The sequence below is a fragment of the Platichthys flesus genome, chromosome 15 (genome assembly GCF_949316205.1).
Source record: "Platichthys flesus chromosome 15, fPlaFle2.1, whole genome shotgun sequence".
Classification (NCBI taxonomy): Eukaryota; Metazoa; Chordata; class Actinopteri; order Pleuronectiformes; family Pleuronectidae; genus Platichthys; species Platichthys flesus.
The window spans coordinates 2236484-2258302 of NC_084959.1; the positions used below are offsets into that span (position 1 = coordinate 2236484).

At 44.9% G+C, this 21819-nt stretch overlaps 1 protein-coding gene across 1 annotated transcript; it reads left to right on the top strand.

Annotated features, from left to right (window-relative positions):
* On the top strand, window positions 1–3484 carry pou4f4 (POU class 4 homeobox 4). Its single transcript, XM_062406449.1, has 2 exons — window positions 1–314; window positions 1585–3484. The coding sequence occupies exons 1-2, from the start codon at window positions 195–197 to the stop codon at window positions 2506–2508; spliced, it is 1044 nt and encodes a 347-aa protein (XP_062262433.1). The 5' UTR covers window positions 1–194; the 3' UTR covers window positions 2509–3484.
* Window positions 3485–21819: the final 18335 nt, after the last annotated feature.

Sequence of the window (21819 nt, forward strand, 5' to 3'; positions counted from 1 at the left end):
AGTTACCTCTCCTCCTTTTTCTCTGTTTTTTTAAACCTGAACGTGGTCGAGTCCCGATTCGCGAGCGACTTTTCGTTCAATCCGATCCGTCTGCGTCTGGTTTTTCTCCTCCGAGGCGTTTCTACTGTAGAACTCAACCAGCACGGAATCGAACCAGGACGACGGACAACGACCTTCCCTACAATTCTGCAATCATGATGTCGATGAACAGCAAACAGCCTTTCAGTATGCACCCGATGCTGCACGAACCCAAATACGCTCCTCTGCACTCCAGCTCGGAGGCCATCCGCAGGGCCTGCCTGCCCAACCCGTCGGTGAGTGCAACAGACACATCTCCACTGCGTCTCTATCCACCGAGAAACTTCATGTAAAAATACAGAGAGGAAAAGTTAGATAATAAGTTGTAAAAAAACACTTTGAAATGTCATCTTTCTCAGCTCGTTAAATATCAGATGGGAGGTTTTTTAATTATTACGCACAGACGCACCCTGCAGGAATCACTGACTTTGAATTGTGCCGCAACGAGTTTTGATTCATATATATTCTAAATTGATTCGTAGAATAAAAACCAGATCCTCTGTTTAATAATCTCTTTAAATAATAAAATATGTGTTGTGCCATTTAGGGGAAAACATATAATTGGATCACCAGGAGGAGTTTGAACGTTGCAACGAAAATAAAACAGTGTAACGATTAAAACATGACAGGGTGGTATTAAATAAAGACCAAACCGTGTAAAACACGAGAAAAAACAGGATGGATCAGAAAACATCAGTAGGGAAAACAGAGAGTAAGACAATCTGTTCACTTCAAGATCAAACTCTGCGCGTAAAGACGCACAAGACGCGTCCTGATCGCCGAGAAGCCAAATCCTGTTATTCATCCAAGATGCGAGAGAAGCTGTTTGAAAAGATGAAGCAGGACGAGAAGCTGCGTGGATTCTCTCAACGCGTGTTATCTCATATTGTCCCATTCATGTTCTAACTCACACCCGTCTCATTTCATTGTCCGCAGAAATTATTCAGGAGATCGTAAATATTAATTTTAAATGAATATCCATACACGCGGACACACTCGAGGCGTCGGACGCGTCCAGTGATCAAGTTACATCAGATTAAATCGGGGTTAAATGTGGGAGATTCAATTTTTGGTTTATTTAAAGATTTCGCGTGAAATAAAATTGCAATTATTTCATTTTGGTAAAAACAATCTACAGAAGTTACACATGGGAAACAACCCAACGCTATTTATCTGCTTTATTTTTCACACTTTTAAACTTTACAGTTTCAGAGCGTCTCACCAATAAGAAAGATCGTGCACAATTATACTATTTACTAATAATAAAACGTATTCATCATAAACAAAAAAAATGATTATTTCAGTTTCATATATAAACAGAAGGAAACTAATATTAGTCAAATGTATTTCCAACACAAATGTCTGCAGGGAAATGAAAATGAATTGAACTGGAGGATGATCCGTGCGTCAAAGAAAGAGTTCGCATGATGGAGATTAGTTTAAATTGGTGATTATATATAATAGATAATAGATTCCTCTCTGACTCTGACTCTTCTCCTCCCGCAGCTTCAGGGCAACATCTTCGCCGGCTTCGATGAGACGTTGCTGCAGAGAGCGGAGGCTCTGGCCGCTGTGGACATCGTGGCTCAGAAGAGTCACCCGTTCAAACCCGACGCGACCTACCACACCATGACCACCATGACCAGTATGACCTGCACCCCGACCTCCTCCTCCGGGCACCTGCACCACCCGTCCGTGCTCACCTCCCACCACCACCCGGTGCACCACCACCAGTCGTCGCAGGGTCTGGACGGCGACCTGCTGGACCACCTCACACCGGGCATCTCCCTGGGAGGCATGGGCGGCTCGGACGTCTGCTCCTCCTCGCACAGCCACGCCGCCCACATGTCAGCCATAAACCACATGCAGCACCATCACCACCAACAGTCCATGAACATGCACCCGCACGGGCTGGGCTCCCACGGATCCCTGGGGGGCTCCGGCGGGGACGTGGAGCCCGATCCCCGGGAGCTCGAGTCTTTCGCCGAGAGGTTCAAACAAAGGCGGATCAAGCTCGGAGTGACCCAGGCGGACGTGGGCTCGGCCCTGGCCAACCTCAAGATCCCCGGGGTGGGCTGTCTGAGCCAGAGCACTATCTGCAGGTTCGAGTCCCTGACCCTGTCGCACAACAACATGGTGGCGCTGAAGCCGATCCTGGAGGCCTGGCTGGAGGAGGCGGAGCGGGCGCAGAGGGAGAAGATGAACAAGCCCGAGATCTTCAACGGGGGCGACAAGAAGCGGAAACGCACGTCCATCGCGGCCCCGGAGAAGCGCTCCCTGGAGGCGTACTTCGCGGTGCAGCCGAGGCCCTCGTCGGAGAAGATCGCAGCCATCGCCGAGAAATTGGACCTGAAAAAGAACGTGGTCCGGGTTTGGTTTTGCAATCAGAGGCAAAAGCAGAAACGAATGAAGTTTTCTGCGACGCACTAAGATGACTGAGGGGGGGTTCACACAAAGACAAACCAGAGACAAGCTGCTGCTGCTGTCAGAAATAAAACAAGGTACACCGTTGTGCCTTTTCAGCAGGGGCCTCACCTGTTCGAATCCCAGAGGGGCCCGTGGGCGCGCACTTAAAAATAAATATGTAATTTAATCCAGTTTAATTTATTATTTGTCCCTTAGTCTCTCAATTGGCCCCTGAAATGAAAATGCATCCAACACGTGAGATGCTGCATCACCTCATTAATTCACTTTTATTGTATTAAAGATGAAAAATAAATCATATTTCCTGACCCACACTGGACCGAGTGTCTCGATGGGTCCGATCAGTGTTGTCCACTTCGTCCAGGAGCAGCTTTCACAGCCGGGCTCCTCGCACCACGTGCCTGATCTTCTTCCAGTTGTGGAAACGACTTCACCGAAAGTATTCAACGTGTTCAGGCCGCAGAGTTTCTCCTCGTGCATGTGTCCGAGGTGTTGGAAACATCTGGATGTGGGACACCGGACCACCACCCTCCACCACAGCACGTGCAGGAACTGGTTCAGCCTCGTGCAGCTGCAAAACAAACCACTGGATTCAACGGTGTACCTGTTTTTTGAAAAATTATAAATCTGACAGGGGGACACGGACTCAACATCTGGAGGAACAATGATGCTCCGTCCCGTTCATTCATACGGCAATTATTGTACAAATAAATGAAGAATAATAACGAAGGGGAATCGAGGGATAACTGTGATTATCCTCTTTAGGTTTTTTATATTTATCATTGTACATATCTGTGAATACGTGGCACCTCGTGTGTGAAAGAAGCTCGTTGAGATGTATTGAAAAATGTTTTCGCTGTCTTTTCTCCCAGGTGTTCGTCTGTTCCGCGGGGAACCGACGGAACCACAACACATTTAAAAAAAAAAAAGAAGGAACAAGTTGTGTGGTTGAATGACATGAGGCACAAACATTATCCGTGATGCGTTGCATGGTTTACCCGTCAGAGGGGGAGCGAGAGGGGAGGGAGGGGAGGGAGGGAGGAGGGGGGTTCGAATCTCCTCGGAGGTGAATGCATTGCAATAAGAAGAAAAACACAAACACACGCACGAACACACACATTCACACTGTGTAGCTGTGTGTCTACCTCATTACGCAAGTGTTGGCACGTTCATGGTGATTTTAAAACACACACACACACTCCCCCCCCCCCCCCCCACACACACACACACACGCTGTAAAAGACCAGTAGCATCTTTTTTTTTATTTGTTGGTTTGTTTTATTTTCTTTTTCTTTTCTCTCCCACCGGTTTGTTGGTGAATTAGGCCGATAGAAGAATCACTGATGTGTAAACCTGTTGTATGTTCACTGCAATGATGCTCTGACAATCAAATTATTATTATTATTATTATTATTATTATTATTATTATTAGGTTGTGGATCTCCCCACTTTTTTGTGTCCTCATGAAAACCAGTTGTTGCATTTTATTATCATTATTATAATAATGTGAATTATTATAATCATCACTGACACCTTTGTGGAGTGCACTTTGTAGATATTCTGATGAAGGGAAATCGTCGGCCTTATTTATACATATTTTTTCACCACTTCTGAGAATTTAAGTTAAGTTGTTTTGTTGTTATGTTTTAGTATTTTCTTTACGATGCCCTTATTTATTTATTGCCTAATTTATTTTGGAGAAGAAGATACAAAAAATAGAAAAAAAAGGAGAAACCTATTTCATTTGTGAAAGTGTGCTTTAAATGTGTCTGTGTAAGCGACAGAAGCTGAAATAAACCGTGCACGTTTTACTTCATCCTCTGAAGGACTCTCTTTGCAAACAGACATCCGGGGTTCCAGTCTCTCAACCGAGGTTGAAACTTCACTTTAACGTTGCCCAGTGTGAAATCAGCATTTGAATAAACCTCCTTTACATCTGCACCGTGCAGCAGAGGTGTTAATGCTCTGTAGATTCAAAGGAGATGGATTTTAATGGACAAGTGCAATGTGAGCTGTGAGTGGGTCTTGGATTCAGTGGGAGGGAGTGAGCAGGGGTTGAGGAGGGGGGGGGGGGGGGAGCAGCTGCTGCTCTGAAACAGGAGAAGCCTGGAGGTGAAGGAGCTCCGCCTGAAAGCTGCTTCCCAGCCCTGATGAATAGGACTTGATACTTGAGTGACTCTAATATTGATCAACGCTGCCCGGTGTCTGAAGCCTGGACACAAGAGGGGACACATGAGGGGACACACAGGGACACATGAAGGGACGAGGCCTCGTATCCGACGCCTTTAGAGTTTCTAACAAACATCAGAGAAAGACTCTGCAGCAGCCTGTTCTCAAAAGTTAGACAAACTTGAAAAGGGAAAAGGAAACTCTTGAGTTAATTAGCTAAAAAGAGAAATGAAGATGGAAAGTGAACTATGTTGGACTCTGGTTACATCAGCATCCTGTGTCCCTGAAGGTTCCAGCTCAAGCAGCTGAATCAAGTTTAAAACCCATGAGGAAAAAGTCTTTGAGAGGAAATAAGAAAGACAGAGCAGGGCCGCAGCTAAGACTTTTAGAAATGCTGCGGTTGTGGGTCCCCTGATGCTCCACGCAACACCCAGACAAAAATTTATAACATGAATTATTCCTCAGTTGCTGGTTATTATCCATCTCTGTGAATTCAGTTTCACAAAACGAGCAGCTCGATGATATTTAAAGTATTTCACTCGCTGACAGGAATAAGAATCTGGTGTTGAAAACAAGTCCTGGTCAAAATTAAACTTAATAATCTTTAATTACACTGGAACCAGCTCATGTGTCCATTTACTGAACTTAAAGTGAGTAAAGTCAAATCACTGGTTGAAGTTAAAATACTTTTTAAATGTATATTAATAAATAGAAACACCTTGCGAATGCAATTATGACTCGAACTTGAATCCAAAAGTTTGTTTTGCCCTAAAACAGTTAATCCAAGTTAAACATGACAACATGAGTGTTTGTACATTTCACATCAGCTCAGTTGAAACTTCTGTCACCTCCTGAACTTTAAAATGCAAAGTTCCTGTTCTGCTTCAAAGACGCTGCGTCAGTGCAACAACAACAAATAACCAAAAATATGTATTTCCACCTTTATTCTGAGGGTACAAAATAAAACAAAATAGATATTGCTCATAGAAGTATTTCCAAGTTACTCAAAGATGCTTAACATGACGAATCAATGCTGGATTATAAATTGAAATAAACAACATGGTGTAAGTTTTAGGGAAAAACTATAAACTCAAACCATTAATGTACAAAATGTACCTTCACAATAAGAGCACATACTCCTGTGCATGAATCTTACCTGATTTCTACAGTCTCCTGAGAAGCAGAAACAAAAAGAGAAACTCTGATATTAGTAAAACACAAATCGATTAATGTGAATAATGATGCAGCGTGTTCATCAATCTGAAATCTGACTCTTAATGGGAACATTTTAATTTAAACACCAACTTTTCTAATTTAGTCTGAAAATTAAACCATTTACATCCATGGGATACTCTCCCACTCTCTGTGTGTATTTCATATACATCCATATATTTACTAGTATTGTTGAGCTCATCAGGTGGTTCGGGCCCATGAACTCGTTATTAATGAATAATAAATATCAGCCGTTATGATACTATTGATTTCCGTCTGTGTTTGTTAAGAAGCTGCTCTTCTCTGTCGTACAACAGCAGCTCGCGCCCTGATCCCCTCGGAGGAACACGATTAAGGCCCTTCAGAGCAGCGGCTCCCAACCTGGGGCCCGGGGGCCGCTGGGGGGCCTCGATGGAGGATCCAGGAGGTCCAGGGCCAAATGAACAAATTAGCTTTTCACATTTTATAATGATGATTGCAGATGAGAAGGAAATGTGAGGAAATGTCCACGTTTGTCTTTGGTGACTTTTAGATTTAGAGCAAATTAATCCTCTTATTAATAATTTTATAATTTTCAAGCCTGATTAAATAATTTTGTTTAATAGTGTTGTTTAATATACAGAACCTATAATAAATGTTTTTCATTACATCAGATATACTCATATATGTATATAAATGTTTTTAAATAAAAATCAAATTCCCCCACTACATCTTTCAATAAAGAAAAACTAGATTAGATAAAACTAATCTACATGTGAAATTTTAATCTCATATTTTAAATGAGATTAAAATATTCTGCTGATATGTTTTGTCAGAAGTGTTTGACAAATGTTTTAAATATATGTGTGTAACACATTTTAACCCATAATTAAAGTCTGGCCTTGTGTTTATGGTGTTTAACTTTATCATTCTATATATTTTAAGTCGAGGGAAGGATAGCACAAATGAGCTTTCGTCAATATTTACAGATATTGTTTTTTTGTGCCCAACAGACAGTGGCTGACATGTTGGTCTATAACAAAGAATGTAGTACATGGCTTCATCAAAGTTTAATCATTGAGCCGCTCTCCAGTTGAAGCCTATAAATTATATATAATTGACCGTGTAATCAATGTGAACAGTGTATCAAGTTTTCCTCAGACAAAGTGACGGAATGCAGATTCTACACAGAGTCAAAAAACACTGGAGCAGATCCCAGACAACATTGGGCGAGCGGGGGGGGGGGGGGGGGGGGGGGCAATTGAACCCTGGACAGGTCACCACCTACCGACGAATTAGAGTCTCCAACGAACCGAGTCCCAGTCTGCATGTCGATGATCTGCTGGAAAGAAGAAGAAGAGATCATCCACCACAGAGCCCGGGATTCAAACCAAGAACCCCCTTTGTGAGGCAACACGACGCAGCACCTGCACAGTTTGACACATCTGGTTCAATAATTGAGGATAACTGGATTGGTCGGGTGTTTTCCTCCAGACTCCACCCTGCTTGGCTGTTGTTGTTGTTGTGCATGGGCTGAAAAAAGAGCTTCTCCCACGACAGCCCTGGTTAATTGTTTGATTTAAATAATTAAGAAATGGGAGGCCTCGTTTTCCTGTGTTCTCATGTGTGGGAGCCAAACAAGCCGAGATCTGACTGAAGGAGAAGACACACACTGTCTCTTCAAAAGAGGAAGTGATCAGGAACCATCAGACATTAAATACACAAGGTTATTGTGTTCAGGGGAAAATGAGTCACAGAGTGGCCGAGAGTCACTCAGGTGTCTGGAACGTTTTACTGAAACCATTCAGGTTTAGAAAAAAATGACTTAAAGATCACAATTATTGTTGAAAGACGTATCGTTGTCAGGAGATGAGGAACGTTTAGAAATAACTGCACACGGTCTCAGCACAAGTGATAACACAACTTACAATATTTACAGTGGTGGACAGTGGAAAGTTAACACATACAGACGTAGAGGTCCTAGTTACATAAAGATACACAGAGATGTTTATATTCTTCTAACTTTATAGACCAGATATAAAAATGGGAGACATGGCCGTGAGGCAAAAACACGGTGATCCCCCCCTAGAGGCCGGCTGCAGTACAGCCCCCTCCTCCATGTTAGAAGATGGGACATGGGGCCCAAACTGAACAGTAATAGTATACGTCAGATTATTGGTTATCACACGATGAATGTATGTGTGTATTTTGATATATATCGTATGTGAATCACTTTGAGCTGCATTCCTCGTTTGAAAGGTGCTTTACAAATAAAGTTTATTATTATTATTATTATTTGAATATATAGAAATGGTCTGAGACGTCATGATTGACAGCTGAGACGGACGCAGGAGACTCTGCCTCCAGATGACGTCCAACGCTCAAGAAGACGCTGCTCGAGACCTTTTAGCTTCATTTGTGTACAATGGGAAGAAGAATGGAGATGAACCACTGAAGATTCCCGGTTCCCCTGCTGCTGTTCAGGATTATCTTTTCACATTTCACCGCCGGTGAGCGAACGAGGAGAAGCAGCAGATTTTCATTTGCACAGGTTTGAATCTGCTTCATCTTCCCTCGCAGCCGCTGATACAGAAATAGAGAAACACCAGCCTCAAAACGGGCTTCAGAGCAACGCTCCTTCCCTGGTGCACCGACCGTTCTGGTTTGAAAACATGCAACTCAGACTCCTGCAGCACCGGGGGAAGACACCGACATCAAGTCAACTGGAAAGTGGTCTGTACGGCTCTTTTGGGTCCCTCGCCGGCACACGGTAGACCTGGCTTTGCCTTGTGATAGCACACGAGCCGCCCAGGAGGAGGGAGCCCAATCTATACGAATCAGCGGTGGATGCTGTTAATTCCACTCTCGTTCAGATTACTCCATCCGCTGCTCTCCAGCTTGTGTTTTCCATGAAGCAAGGAAGCGCATTTTCATAAATAGACCTTGGCCGAGCGCTGCGGAGATGAAATTTTAATGAAGCTCCGAGTCTTGAGTGCAGCACTGGGGCCTTGGAGAATCAGCCCTGTGTTACATTACTATGGCTTTCCCTCTCCCTCTATCTCTCTCTCTCTCTCTCTCTCTCTCTCTCTCTCTCTCTCTCGTTCTCTCTCAAACACACTAATGCAAACATAGCCCCCCCCCCCACCACCACCACCACATACACACACACACACACACACACAGCCATGTTGCAGTGGTGCAGGGGCAGCCGGTTGGGTATTGACAGGATGGCTGGAACGGGACCAGACTAAGGGTTGGGTGGGGTGTGTGTGTGTGTGTGTGTGTTTTGGGGATTATGGAAAACAGTAGGTGTGTGTGTGTGGGGGAGGGGGTGGGGGTCTATGTATTAGGGGCAGTGAGTCTAATTTGTGTGTGGAGTAGTTTTTGTCCAGTTATTATTTTATTGTTTTGTTTCATGGTGGGGATCGACCCCCGTTAGCGTTCCGTTATGGAGATGAAAACCAAGTTCAGGCTGGCGGCCAAGAACACACACACACACACACACACACACACACACACACACACACACAGACACACACACACACTCTGCTGTTGACACACAGGGGAAGTGTTCAATTCTGTCAATGCAATATTTATCAGAGACGCTCGTAGATAAACCCTCCTCTTCATCCTCTGAAAGGGGTCCTCACTTTTTGGGGAGACTACGCACACACACACACACACATACACACACAATGATACAAGCCTCAAAATCTTCATCATTTCCTCCTTGTGAAGGTGTGCACCTCCTCTCTGGGAGGTCAAAGGTCACACTGATGTAAAGCATTTCAATCCACAAGAAAAACCAGGAAGGTATTTACTGTAAAAAGTTATTCTTCTCCTTCTGTTCTGAGCAAAGGTTTTGATTGGAGGCTGGCGATGGGGGAGGTGTGAGTGTGTGTCTGTGTGTGTGTGTGCGTATGAGTGACGACATTATGCATATGAGGCGGTAATTAAAACATGGCGGTCGTAATTAGGAACATTGTATAACTAATCAGGCCTAATGAGCACCGGGGCGGGCGAGACTCTGATCAAACAGCCCAGTTATGAGGCCTAATGGGCGGGGAGCACGACGACGATCCCCCGGTCCGTCAGCTCCACTTCGCTCTGCAGGAGGATAACGAAGAAGTCAGGTTGTATCGAGAAATGAGTGGAATTAAAATTATTTTTATAATTATTATTATTGTAATTATAATAACTATCAATTGTGCTGTTATTAGTATTATTACAGGTACATTTATGTGTGTAAACCAAACTGTTGCAGGATCCGCTGAATAAATTCCAGACGCAATGAAAAATGCAATGGCATGAATTATGGAAACCAAAACAATATCGTAGCGAGAGATATCAATATTTACACAACAGGAATCCCACATCATGGGAAAAAAACTTTTTTTATTTCTTTTTATTCGTCTTCATCCTGCTGAAGAGGAGGAAACAAGAATTTGTGACAGGGTTATTTTTGTTTTTCTTACAGCTGGTATTTTGTCTCGTGTCATTGAAGTAAAATCCGAGTTGTTATTTGTATTAGAATAAAAAGATGGCGGCTCTGTTTTGCGAAGTGAAGCAACTTAATGGAATTTAGCGTTTTTTCGTTTGGTTATTGTTTTTTATGTGATCTATTAAAAATGTCAGGTAGAAATAAAACCGATGCCTCTTCCCTCCGTCCACACTTTAGAATTATCATAGGTTAAATAACCATGATTTGTATCGTTATAATGAATAAATGAACACTGACGGTCTGTGTGTGAACCTCGAGACTGACATTCATTTATAGAATAAAACTTTAACTCGTATTATTTCCGGCCTCTGTCTCGTTTTGAGTCAAGCTTCACGTTAAATATGCGATTTCAATTCGTATCAATAATGTAGCACGGAGTCGCCATTTAAATATTCATCCTGCGTTTACACACACACACACACACACACACACACACACACACACACACACAGACACACACACGGTTGTATAAAGTGAACATGAGTCATGACTCTGGTAAAATAATGACAATAATAAAGAAAAGCCTGTCGCTGGCTTCATGTGCGAAAACGAATGCACGCGCGCAACACGTAGTTTCTATTATAAATACAGTGCACGAATAAAATAGCACGCGCAGGCATGCACGAGCGTAGCAAGAACAACAGGCTTCACTTGAGGCCTTCTGGGTGATGAATTAATACTTCATTATTTTCTACTTTATAATTATGTATTTTTATACTCTAGCCTATTTGTATTGAATAATAAATGTGATCAGCTGTCAGAAATACATTTAATTTATTCTATAACATACAAAATAAGACATAATTCCATAAAAGACATGAGGAATACAATTGTTTATTTAAAAAAAAACAAGTAAAACTACAACAAATAAAATGTCTATCGTCTATTATTAATATTATTGTAATGGTTATGAGTATGTTTATGATTCTGATTATTTCAACGAACATCATTATTAAATCCACTCCAGCAGTTTGTTGCTGGTCAGCAAAATGTTTGCTCTATTTCTCCCTCTGAACCACACACACACTTGCACACACACACGCACGTACACGCACGTACGAGCATCGGAATTATTCATACGGCAGCTCGGGTGATGGCCGCCGCTGGAAGCTCATCATCACCGCATCGATACACAACCTCAGCGGTGGAAGTTAATCACGGAGCCCGCGGGGCACAAACATCCAGTCCCGTTCCACCGGAAACATATGCATCCAGAGCCGGTGATGAGCGACGGAGGCCGGAGACCGCCTCCCGGGTTCAGCCTCCACGTGTCCGCAGGTTCCCTGAGCAGCGAACACCTGCAGGAGAACATGTTTTCATCTCCAGTCAAACCAATGCACATCTCAATCAGGCCAGTTGGTTCTGATCCACCTGCAGAATTCAACATGATGAGTCAAATGTGCCTTTTCTGTCTGTGTGCGTCTCCCTGCAGCCTCCGGACCTCCAGACCTCATCCTGCACAACCGATAAGAAAACATCCACCGAGATATTTGGAAAAGTGACTGGAAAGAAACTGGATATAAATATGATTTTTCCACTTAATTCAGAGAAATGTGTTCAAAGAGACGCGCTGGTTAACGGGCTCCTCTAATCATGTCTCATCAATAATGCAGCCTCAGACTGACAGGATGCCCGAAACCACAGCGCCTACAACACGAAGCCCCGGTTCTCGGACGGACACCGGCTAAACTTCAGCGTTTAGTTACAGTACAATTTTAATGAAATTAAATTTACTGACGGCGGTGCGCGCACATCTGGGTTCCGCTTGATGAAAAGCTCCCAGGCAGCGAAACGGATCTGAACCGCGCGGTGCTGCAGCAAATTCAACCCGGTTTATTTATTAGAAATTGTTAGAAAATATCACATAAGGGTGAAAATGGGACTGTTATAACAAATGTGATTGAATAGATATGTCCCATTCGTTAAGAGGGAATATTCCGATTTGTTTTCCAGAATTTAAAAACGAGGCCTCCATGTATTTCACATGATTATCGACGGCTGCAGGATGCACGCGCTGCAGGTGCAGTAACACGTGTGCTCCTCAGAATGAACACATGAGGTGCGTGTTGATGTCAAAGTGCAAACACACAAATCATCTCACATGAAAACATCCCGTCAAATCAAGCAGCTCAGAGAGGAAATCCATTTCAAAGTTGTTTAAATCCTTCTCCAGTGAGAGTGCATCACTGGACCTCTGCAGTTTACCACAGCAACACAAACACAACACACAGACACACACACACACGCACACACCAATACACTGAGAGGAGGGGGAAAAATCAGAAAATGCAAAATAATGTGGGATGAAAAACTTGGAATTAGGCTGCTGGGCCACTTTGATTAGAAAGCAAACTCAACTTCCCAGAGTCCCTTTCAAATGCAGCAAACTGACAGAAACACACGGACACAGAAACCAATAATTGGTGTGTGTGTGTGTGTGTGTGTGTGTGTGTGTGTGGATATGAGGGTGTGTGTGTGGTTGGTTGGAGGTTGCGTTTGGGGATTCGCTCCTTATGGACTGCGTTGCTTTATTTCTCTGCCCTATATACACTATCTGTCCGCCTTCAATCTCTCAGCTCTGGAGGCTGCTGCTGCTGCTGCTGCTGCTGGGATGTATGAAGAGCTACTTTCTTGTCTAGGTGATGAATAATGCACGGCTCGGAGGCCAGCAAGTTTCCAGTTAAATACCAATTTGCTTAACCAGTGTTTCCAGCCTCTGCCAGCTCCACTCAGTATATAGCAGGGAGCCACACCGGCCTCTGGTAATTAAAGAAAAGATCTGTATCTGGAGGGGGGGGCGGGGAATCCGTGAGCCCTGCATGTGGTCAGAGAAGGTCACCCCCCCCCCCCCCCCCCCCCCCCCATAAACTCACAGCCACGGTTTTATTTATCAGGATGGAATTTAGAGTGAGAACAAGAGAAAACTGGGGAACATCCTCCATAATCCATGTCACCCTTTTCTCTTCTTCTTCTCCTCCTTCTCTCTCTTCTTCAGTGCTAGATTCTCCTCCTTCTCCTCCTTCTCTCTCTTCTTCAGTGCTTTATTGTCCTCCTCCTTCTCCTTCCCTCTCTTCTTCAGTGCTAGATTCTCCTCCTCCTTCTCCTGCTTCTCTCCTCTTCAGTGTTCGAATGTCCTCCTTCTCCTTTCCTCTCTTCTTCAGTGCTAGATTCTCCTCCTTCTCCTTCTTCTCTCTCTCCAGTTGCTCTTTCCTTTCCAGCTTCTTCTTCTCCATCCTCTCCTTCTTGACCTCCTTCGAGGTCCTTCTTCCACACAGCGACATTGTGCGTTGGTCTTTGCGGAGGTATGTATGCACCCCCCCCCCCCCCCTCAGGTTTAGTCAAAGGAGAATGATTGGGATTTTCAGTCTAACTGTCAATCAGGCGACCTTGATTGAATAGGTATATGAACATGGATGAACCGCAGGCCTCCTCTCTCCATGTGACCTCACCTCATGTGACTCTGCATGCGGATCAAACCGACGCCATTAGGGGGGCGGGGTGAGGTCAGCCCCCCCCCCCCCCACACTGCTTCTGCTTCACAAACAAGCAGCAGGAACCTGAACGTCAGGTCGGCCGTCCCTGCTGAGTCCGGAGTAGTTCGGCTCACGTCCAGGTGAGGATGAGAGCTGGAACACGGCTCTGCACCGTGTGTAATGACCGCCCGCAGCCCTGGGTCGTCCTGTCATACCCCCCCACACACACACACACCACACCACCACACCATCCTCCCCTGCTCCCCTCCCAGTGATCAGCTCACCAAAGCGGGATGCAGAACAGAATCCGTCCTCCTCCCCACCAACCCCGAAAAAGTAAACACTGCCTCGCCGCTCCCTCGCCAATTGTTATTCATAGAGCAGATAAATATTTAATTCCATCTAAGGATACCTTTTGTTAACAGAATTACCGTACAAGCCTTGCAGCCCATAAATCCCTCAATGAATTCAAATTCTGGTCGTTCTCCATGTTCGTGAGCGGGGGTTCACCGCTCAAGCTGCTGCAGGAAGTAGAGAGGGATGAGGTTGAGCAAGAAGAGTAAGAGAAGGTGGGGGAGGAAGAGAAAATGATGGAGCACGAGGGTGAAAAGTGTGAGATGGAGGAGGAGGAGGGAGGGAGAGGGTGGTGGCAGGAGGAGATGAACGACATGTAGAAGAAGAGAAGGAGGTGAGAGAGCAGTAGAAGACGGGGGAGGTGCCGTTGAGGTGAAAGGTTGGAGAGGTGGGAACCATAGAAGGGAAAGAGGAGGAAAAGAGAAGGGTGAAGCTTGAGGAGGTGTTAAAGCAGAGGATGAGGACGAAGAGAGAGGGATGGAAGAAGATGAAGAAAAGAGGAGGTAGATGAGTTGGCAACGAGGTGCAGGAGGCGCAGGAGGAAGAGGTGGAAGAAGAGGAGGGAAGACAAAGGAGGTATGAGAAGATGGAGAAGGACAGAAGGAAATGGATGTAGCAGACAAGTAACGGGGAAGTTTGAGGGAGAAGATGAGGGGGCCAATAAGGACATTGTGGAGGTGAAGGAGGAGGAAGATCTCAAAAATGAAAACAGAGTAGATGGAAGTGGACCCACAAACGTGCAGGTAAAGAGGGAAGAGGAGGAGAAGGGTGGAGGTACAGTAGATGTACAGAGCTGGAGGTGGACCAAGCGGAGTAAAGGAAGTGAGGAAGGAGGTGCAGGATGAGAATAAAGACAATATGGAGGGAGGAGGAAGAAGAGAAAAGAGGAAAAGCGAGAGAATAAGAAGGGGAAACAGAAAGAGGAGGTGCAGGAGTGGAAGCAGACGGAGTCACAGCGGGCTCCATTGATCTGGAGCATGAGACGACTCGCTCACGTCTTTGTTTTCCTTCTCGGCCATAAATAATGGATCGAGGAGTTCTGATGAGAACATTAACATCAGGCTGAACTTAATGAGCGCGCCGACTCTAAATCATCTGACGGACCAATCAGCCAATCACGGCCGTCCCAGACAAAAAGACGTGGAGGCCTATTGATTCCAAATAAAGTCTGAGGCTGTGATTCCGGAGCAGGAGGCTGCAGACGACCAGTCGATAACTCTCCTCCTCCTTCTACCTGAGCCCCGCCCGGCTCCACACCTCTGTTCGGTCGGCCACCGGAGATCAAGACCTGTTGAGGCCACTGTCGACTCGACATTAAACATTAATCAGCCTCGCTTGCTGTTAATAATATCCCCCCCCCCAACCACCACCACCCCTTCTCCTTTTTTAATGAAATTCTTCTTCTTTTAAAAAAAAATATAATTCCCCTAAGCAGAACTGAACGGATGGAGGGGAAGAGGGTACGCGTTCCTCATGGAGCAAAAAGGTTTCAATTGGGGCTCTTTGATAGCTTTTAATAATATCCCCATGGTTGAGGGATAAAATCAAATAGAATTATAGGTCTTTGATTTACGACCTTAACATCAAACCATGTGTGTGTGTGTGTGTGTGTGTGTGTGTGTGTGTGTCTGTGTGTGTGTGTGTTACACAGCTGAAGGAGTCAGTTTGACTCATGCCTTTGGTCAAAATTATATCCTTCACCCGATCCAGGAGCTTTTGAATTAGTGTGATCACAAAGATTTCATCCAGCTCCACATGTGGTGCAGCTGTCCGTCCGTCAGTCTGCCGTGGACGTGTGTGTCTGTGTGTGTGTGTGTGTGTGTGTGTGTGTGTGTGTGTGTGACTTGGAGCGTGTTCCAGACTTTACTGATGAAGGTATCTGAGATGTTTTACACTCAAATCACTTTGCAGATGATTTTAAAGGATAACGACCACATAGCCCGACAGTTTTTTCCGATCGGTGGACACAAATCTGCAGATATGAGTCTTTCACAGATATATGTCAGTATCAGTATCAGTGTTTATGTTGGACTGAAAACTTTTATTTAACAGAATAAATCTATGCAGACATTTCACAAAATATTCTTGTTTTCTTTATTGAACTTCAGTATATCTGGTTCTAGGTGTGTATCTTTGAAAAGTTGAATAGTTATTTCTTTAGTTTTTGGTTAAACTTTAAAATATCAAGCCTCGATTACATGTATTCATCATTGGAGTTTAATCAAAAAATCTGTTATTTATATGCCAATAAACAGGATATGTTTTACTCTCTAATATCGATAATCACATCCTCCCCCAGATTTCCATATGTTGGTTTTCTCAGTCCGCAGCTTCTTGCTCAGACCTGCGAACACCAAGATGATATTTTCCTTGAATAAGTGGAAACACTAAAATTCATCCATCATACATGTGATGACAGGAATAGAACCCGAGGAAATAGATTAGATTCATACAAATTTAACAGTTTGAATAAAGACCAATCTCATTGAGTGGTGATGTTTGTCACTGTCCTGTACATGAACTCCTCTGATATCAATGTTCAGGTTTATTTCTGTACAATAATATTTCAAATCATGCTTAATCCAGCAGGTGCACACTGACAGGCAGAATATCCACTCTAAGTATGAGGGTATGTATATAAAGGCAGATTTAATATTAATGGCTTTTATTAGCTTAATACATGTTAGCATATTCATGATGGTCACCTAATGGAACGGAACGAGAGAGAAGATGATTTCAGCAGAGTGGTGGGTTTCTGCTCATTCTGGGGGCTGATGTCTTTCCACTTGATGAAATAAGACATGAAGAGATTCTGATTGAAAAGAAGAAAGAAGGAGCCATGTTTTTAATATGTTCGTCTTTAAAATAAAAGACCAATAATTAATTAAATCAGAAGTCGTTCTTTTCAGCGATTTTCCTTTAACCCTTTTTATGTGGGATAAATGTGCTGACCACACATTTTAAGTTCTGCTTTATATTCACGTCCATGTGAGCTGTCGGGGGTGGGTGGGTGGGGGGGGGGGGGGGTGCAGCCATGTTTTTATACCAGTAGTTATCTCAGGAGGCTGGTTGAGATAAAATATTGAAAAGATATTTATTGTTCCTTTTGTTATTCTTGCTTTAAATTAAATATATACTTCTCTGTGTGTGTGTGTGTTGATAACATATTCACCACATTAAATCTTCCTGATGCTGAAACCTGAAAAGCTTCCTCTGACTAATGTATGTCATCAGAGGAGGTTTGAAAACACACTGAAATTTAAAGGTCAAGAGTTTAACATTGTGAGAAAAAACCTTTTATTAAAATGTTTAACAGTTTCCCAGGAAATAATGAATAGGTCTTGAATACAAAAATCATGCATGTTATGTGTGGTTGATTTCTAGGTGCAATTTCTTGCATTAAAATCAGGATGTAGAGAATTTGAATGTGTTTTAATCTCTTAAAGAAAGTTAATTTTTTTTATTGGATCATCTCTGTGATCTGGATCCTTCCACTTAAAGGGATCAGTGTGTAGAATTTAGAGACATCTAGTGGTGAAGTGTCATGTTGCAGCTGAACCCCCCTCACCACACCCTCCAATGAAAACATGATGGTTGTTTCTGGATGTGAACCTATTGAAAAACAAAGCTCAGCTCTTAAACCACTGTTGTTTCATTATGTGGCTGCTGGACCAAACGACCAAGTCTCAAACCCATGAATTCATAAACAGTGAGCGTATCTTCAACCAGCAAACACAGATTAGCACCTTTGTACGCTTCCTGTCCATCTCCGAGCTGCAGAAGACTCCAATGGACGAGATCCTAGAACGTCGCCCTATAAGGAGAGTGAAACTCACTGGAGTTGGTGGAGAACACCAGTAAAGTAAAAACCAGTATGAACCATCAGGTGGAACAACACCTGTGTGATTTAAGAGTTGTCTAGTTTGAAAATAACCTGAAACAACGTTCATGTGTCCGAGTGTTTCAGGTCTGGTTGTCATCTGCAAGTTTCTACATTGATGAGATATCTGTGACTCCCTCCTTCATTCCTTATAGATGAATAGACATCCAGCTCACAGGGTGTGAGGGGGGGGGGGGCAACTACGGGTGTGAGGGTGGGGTCGGTGTTGCCGGTGATGGCGGAGGAGGAGCGGTGAGAGTGATGGAGGAGCCACTCTGCACCGCAGACTCAGAGTGGGGCGAGTGTCCTCTCTGATTAGCGATGGATCCTGTGAGTGCACTAATGCACCTCGCTATTAGCATGTTCCTCCTGGTGGCCACGGGCAGCGCCGCGCCGCCTCCCCGCGCCACGTGTCAGAACGCATATCAGTCACCGAGCGCCGTGGCCCATGGGCCTCCCATCGCTGAGAGAGGGAGTACGAGGCTGCGGGTGAGGAGCGGTAAGTGCGTCAGGGAGTGTGTTCTTGTCCTCGGTTGAGTTTGATCTCTTTGGAGTGAGGACGTCTTCGTGGGGCGAGGTTGTCACTTCCTCCAGGGACTCGTTTTGGGTTCGGGGGCCTCGGTTTTCCAGGGCTGGGACTGTGTGGGATGGGGTTTCTGAAAAATGTTAAAGGTTTTACAAGAGTTTGTGGTTTGTATAAAAGGAGGTGAAAGGGAGAAGCAAGAGGAGAAGAGGAGCAAGAGGGAGAGAAAAGGAGGAAAGTATTTACTGAGCTCATCTGTGCCAGAAAATAGGACTTTAGAAAAAGAGGGAAGTCGGGTGACATCATATCTAGTGGTTATTAGAAGTTATGGAGGACGGATGAGTTGGCAAAACACAGGACTTTCACACGGGACATTAGAGAAACTGGGAGTCGGCCATGTTTCTTTCATTCCATGACCTTTCCACAACATTCACTGCATCTTAACCCAAACCCAACGTGTGGTGTGGAACAAGCTGGTGAGAGTGTTGTCACATGAGGCCTCTCAGACTCTGAGGTGTCAAATACCTAAGTGTTGGGTAGTTCGATAGACTTCCATTGAGAACATCATGGTTTTGAAGTCAAAGAGAACTTTATCTGTCATGATATGATCCTGCATCGCTTTTCCTCCTTGTGGGCTGGAGCAGAAGAAACTGGACCCAACAACAAGACTCAGACAAGAACTGAAATGAAAATAACAGTTTGGTCTCTGGTGTAGTTGTCGTGTTTGGCCGTGGGTGAAGTGCGGGTGGCTCACACTGAGTGATCAACCGCTGACCGGGTTCTGATTCTGCAACGGGTGATTGGTGGAGATGAGCTGCAGGTGTGCCAGGGACCTGCAGGGAGAAACCACGCCCATGAAGTGAGACCAGGACCAGGTTCTTAGGACCAAACACCACCCACCCTCACCAGTGAAAAGTCAGGGTGTGCACAATGGGATCTTTAAAAAGTGTGCAGGCAAACAAAGAACTGGACTGAATGGATGATACAAGTACATAACACAGGAAAGAGCTGAGGTCCTGAGGACACTTCTCAGAACTCTGAGGTGGAGTCAGCTCAATAAGGTTCAATAAAGTTCTTCATCTGATCAGATCTTTACTAAAAACCTTCCCAGAGGAGAGTCGGCTGCTAAACCTGCAAACTGATGATCATGGGGATGTCGGTTTGATTCCGATGCGATGCTCAGGAGTCCGACTGCCTGCAGATCAGATTCAGGAAAGAGAAGTTGGAACATGCCATGAAGAAAATCAACTGAAAAGGTAGAACACAGTGTCAGACTGGAGAAACAGAGATAGAGAAGCAAAGAGACAGAAACAGAGACCTCAACAGCACTGGACTCGCCTGTAGAGCTCAATCAATCATGAATAAATAGATGGAGGTGGAGGGAGAGAGGAGGGTAAGTGGAATGAAAGAGATGCCTGAAGGAGGTCGAGTAAACAGAGCTGAGCAGGGGAGGAGAGAGAGAGAGAGAGAGAGAGAGAGAGAGCGATGCCTGAGCGGAGGTGTAGCGTTGTAATGGAAAAGCATGGAAGGCCTCAGATAATGAGCGCAGGGCCGAGGAGCCGGGCGTTCAGCAAGATGGGAAAACAGAGGAGGGTAAAAATCCCCCTTAACTTTTCCCAACATCAGCTCCGACCCACCCCTCCACCCTCACTCCCCCACTCCCTCCCTCCCTCCCATTACGCTCCTATGTTACTTTCTTCTGGAGATCGCCCCGAGGCTAGGCACTCTCCTGGGTGGCTCACCCCCGAGCGGAGCCCTTGTTCCTTGCACGCTGGTAATAATTTGAGCCTGCTGAAAAGAGCCGAGGCTTTTAGAGGGATCAACCCGCACACACCTACCCCCCCCCCTCACCCCCCCGCCCCGTCTGCGTTCTAGGCATCGGGCCTTCTCCCACGCCGCTCCTGCCCCACGCGCCTCCACGTGCCATCTCGCCTCCCTCCTCGCCCCTTACCCAGCAGCCCCGGAACCTGTGGCGAGCAGGTCAAAGGAAGGAGAGAAGCAGGAGGGAGGACGAGGAGAATAAAACAAACAGTCGCTCTTCTGCAGGTTCATGTATTTTGTACGGATGTATAGTCTCCAGCATCCCCCCCCCCATCCAACTTACAGCTGCCATCTTCCACATGCGGTTTCAGGCCTCGTGCCGCTCACAGCCGGCCTCGTCCCCCGATGCTTTCACTTTTTAATCAGGTGCAATCAGCCCCGATCTCCTGCAGCACCAACACTGATCCCTCAGCTGGAATGAAAACACTACTTCCACTCAAACACTGGGACGTGTTCAGAAGCGATTTGAAGCCAAAAGGTGAAACAACCGACATGTTTGCACTTCATTCTCATGAATCTTATTTTACTGGCAATAAATGTTTAGGGCGGTCACGGGCCTTTACATCCTTCTCTGTTGGACTTGAATTTGCTAAATAAACATCAATAACATATTTGTACCTGAAGTGATGGAGACTTTGCTTCAATAAGGCAATAAAAGCCACTATATTTACCAGTAATTTTGAAATCTATTGAAACCTGACTCAGTTTGAACAGAGAAAATTAAAAAGTCCTATTTATTTTCCCGTGGACGATGTGCGACATGTCGGGGTTGAAACTTGTAAAAAACAAGACTGAGAAAAACCCGAGAGTCAAATTCAGGATCCGTGCTGCTTCTACTGTGTCGGATAAAGTGTGTTTATTTGTGTTATTATTTAAAAAATGTTGCGTAAATGTAGGAGGTAGCGTAAAAGAGTTTGATTAAAATTATATCTCTTTTCTTTTGACAAATTATTCAACCTCATGATTTGGGACAGAGCTTTTTTTAATTTCTTCCTGACTCCACACACTGACAGAGCTCCGACGGGAAACAGCCCCCCCCACCACCATCGTTTCACCGTCGTGTTGTACAGTTGTGTCTGTGCTTCAACCTCCTTTTCCTCTGAGGTGAAGATGTGATGAGAGGAGGAAGAGGAGGAGGTGGACGGGGCCGAAGAAGAAGAATTAATAGAAGGATCAACCACCATCACCGAGGAGAGAGAGTGTGTGTGTGTGTGTGTGTGTGTGTGTATGTGTGTGTCATTCACACCTGTATTGATCTCACCTCAGGGGTTGTGATGCGCACACAGAAAAACACAGACCCACCCCAAACAGACACACACCTGCACTTACACACAGGTGGCAGGTACACTGTGCAGCTCTGTCCTCCATCCACGGCTGGCAGATCTTTTATTTAGCCGCTGCAGCG

Coding starts and splice junctions, on each gene's coding strand:
- pou4f4 (XM_062406449.1), top strand. CDS start 195: ATGATGTCGATGAACAGCAAACAGCCTTTCAGTATGCACCCGATGCTG. Junction 315..1,584: donor CCTGCCTGCCCAACCCGTCG/GTGAGTGCAACA, acceptor CTCCTCCCGCAG/CTTCAGGGCAACATCTTCGC.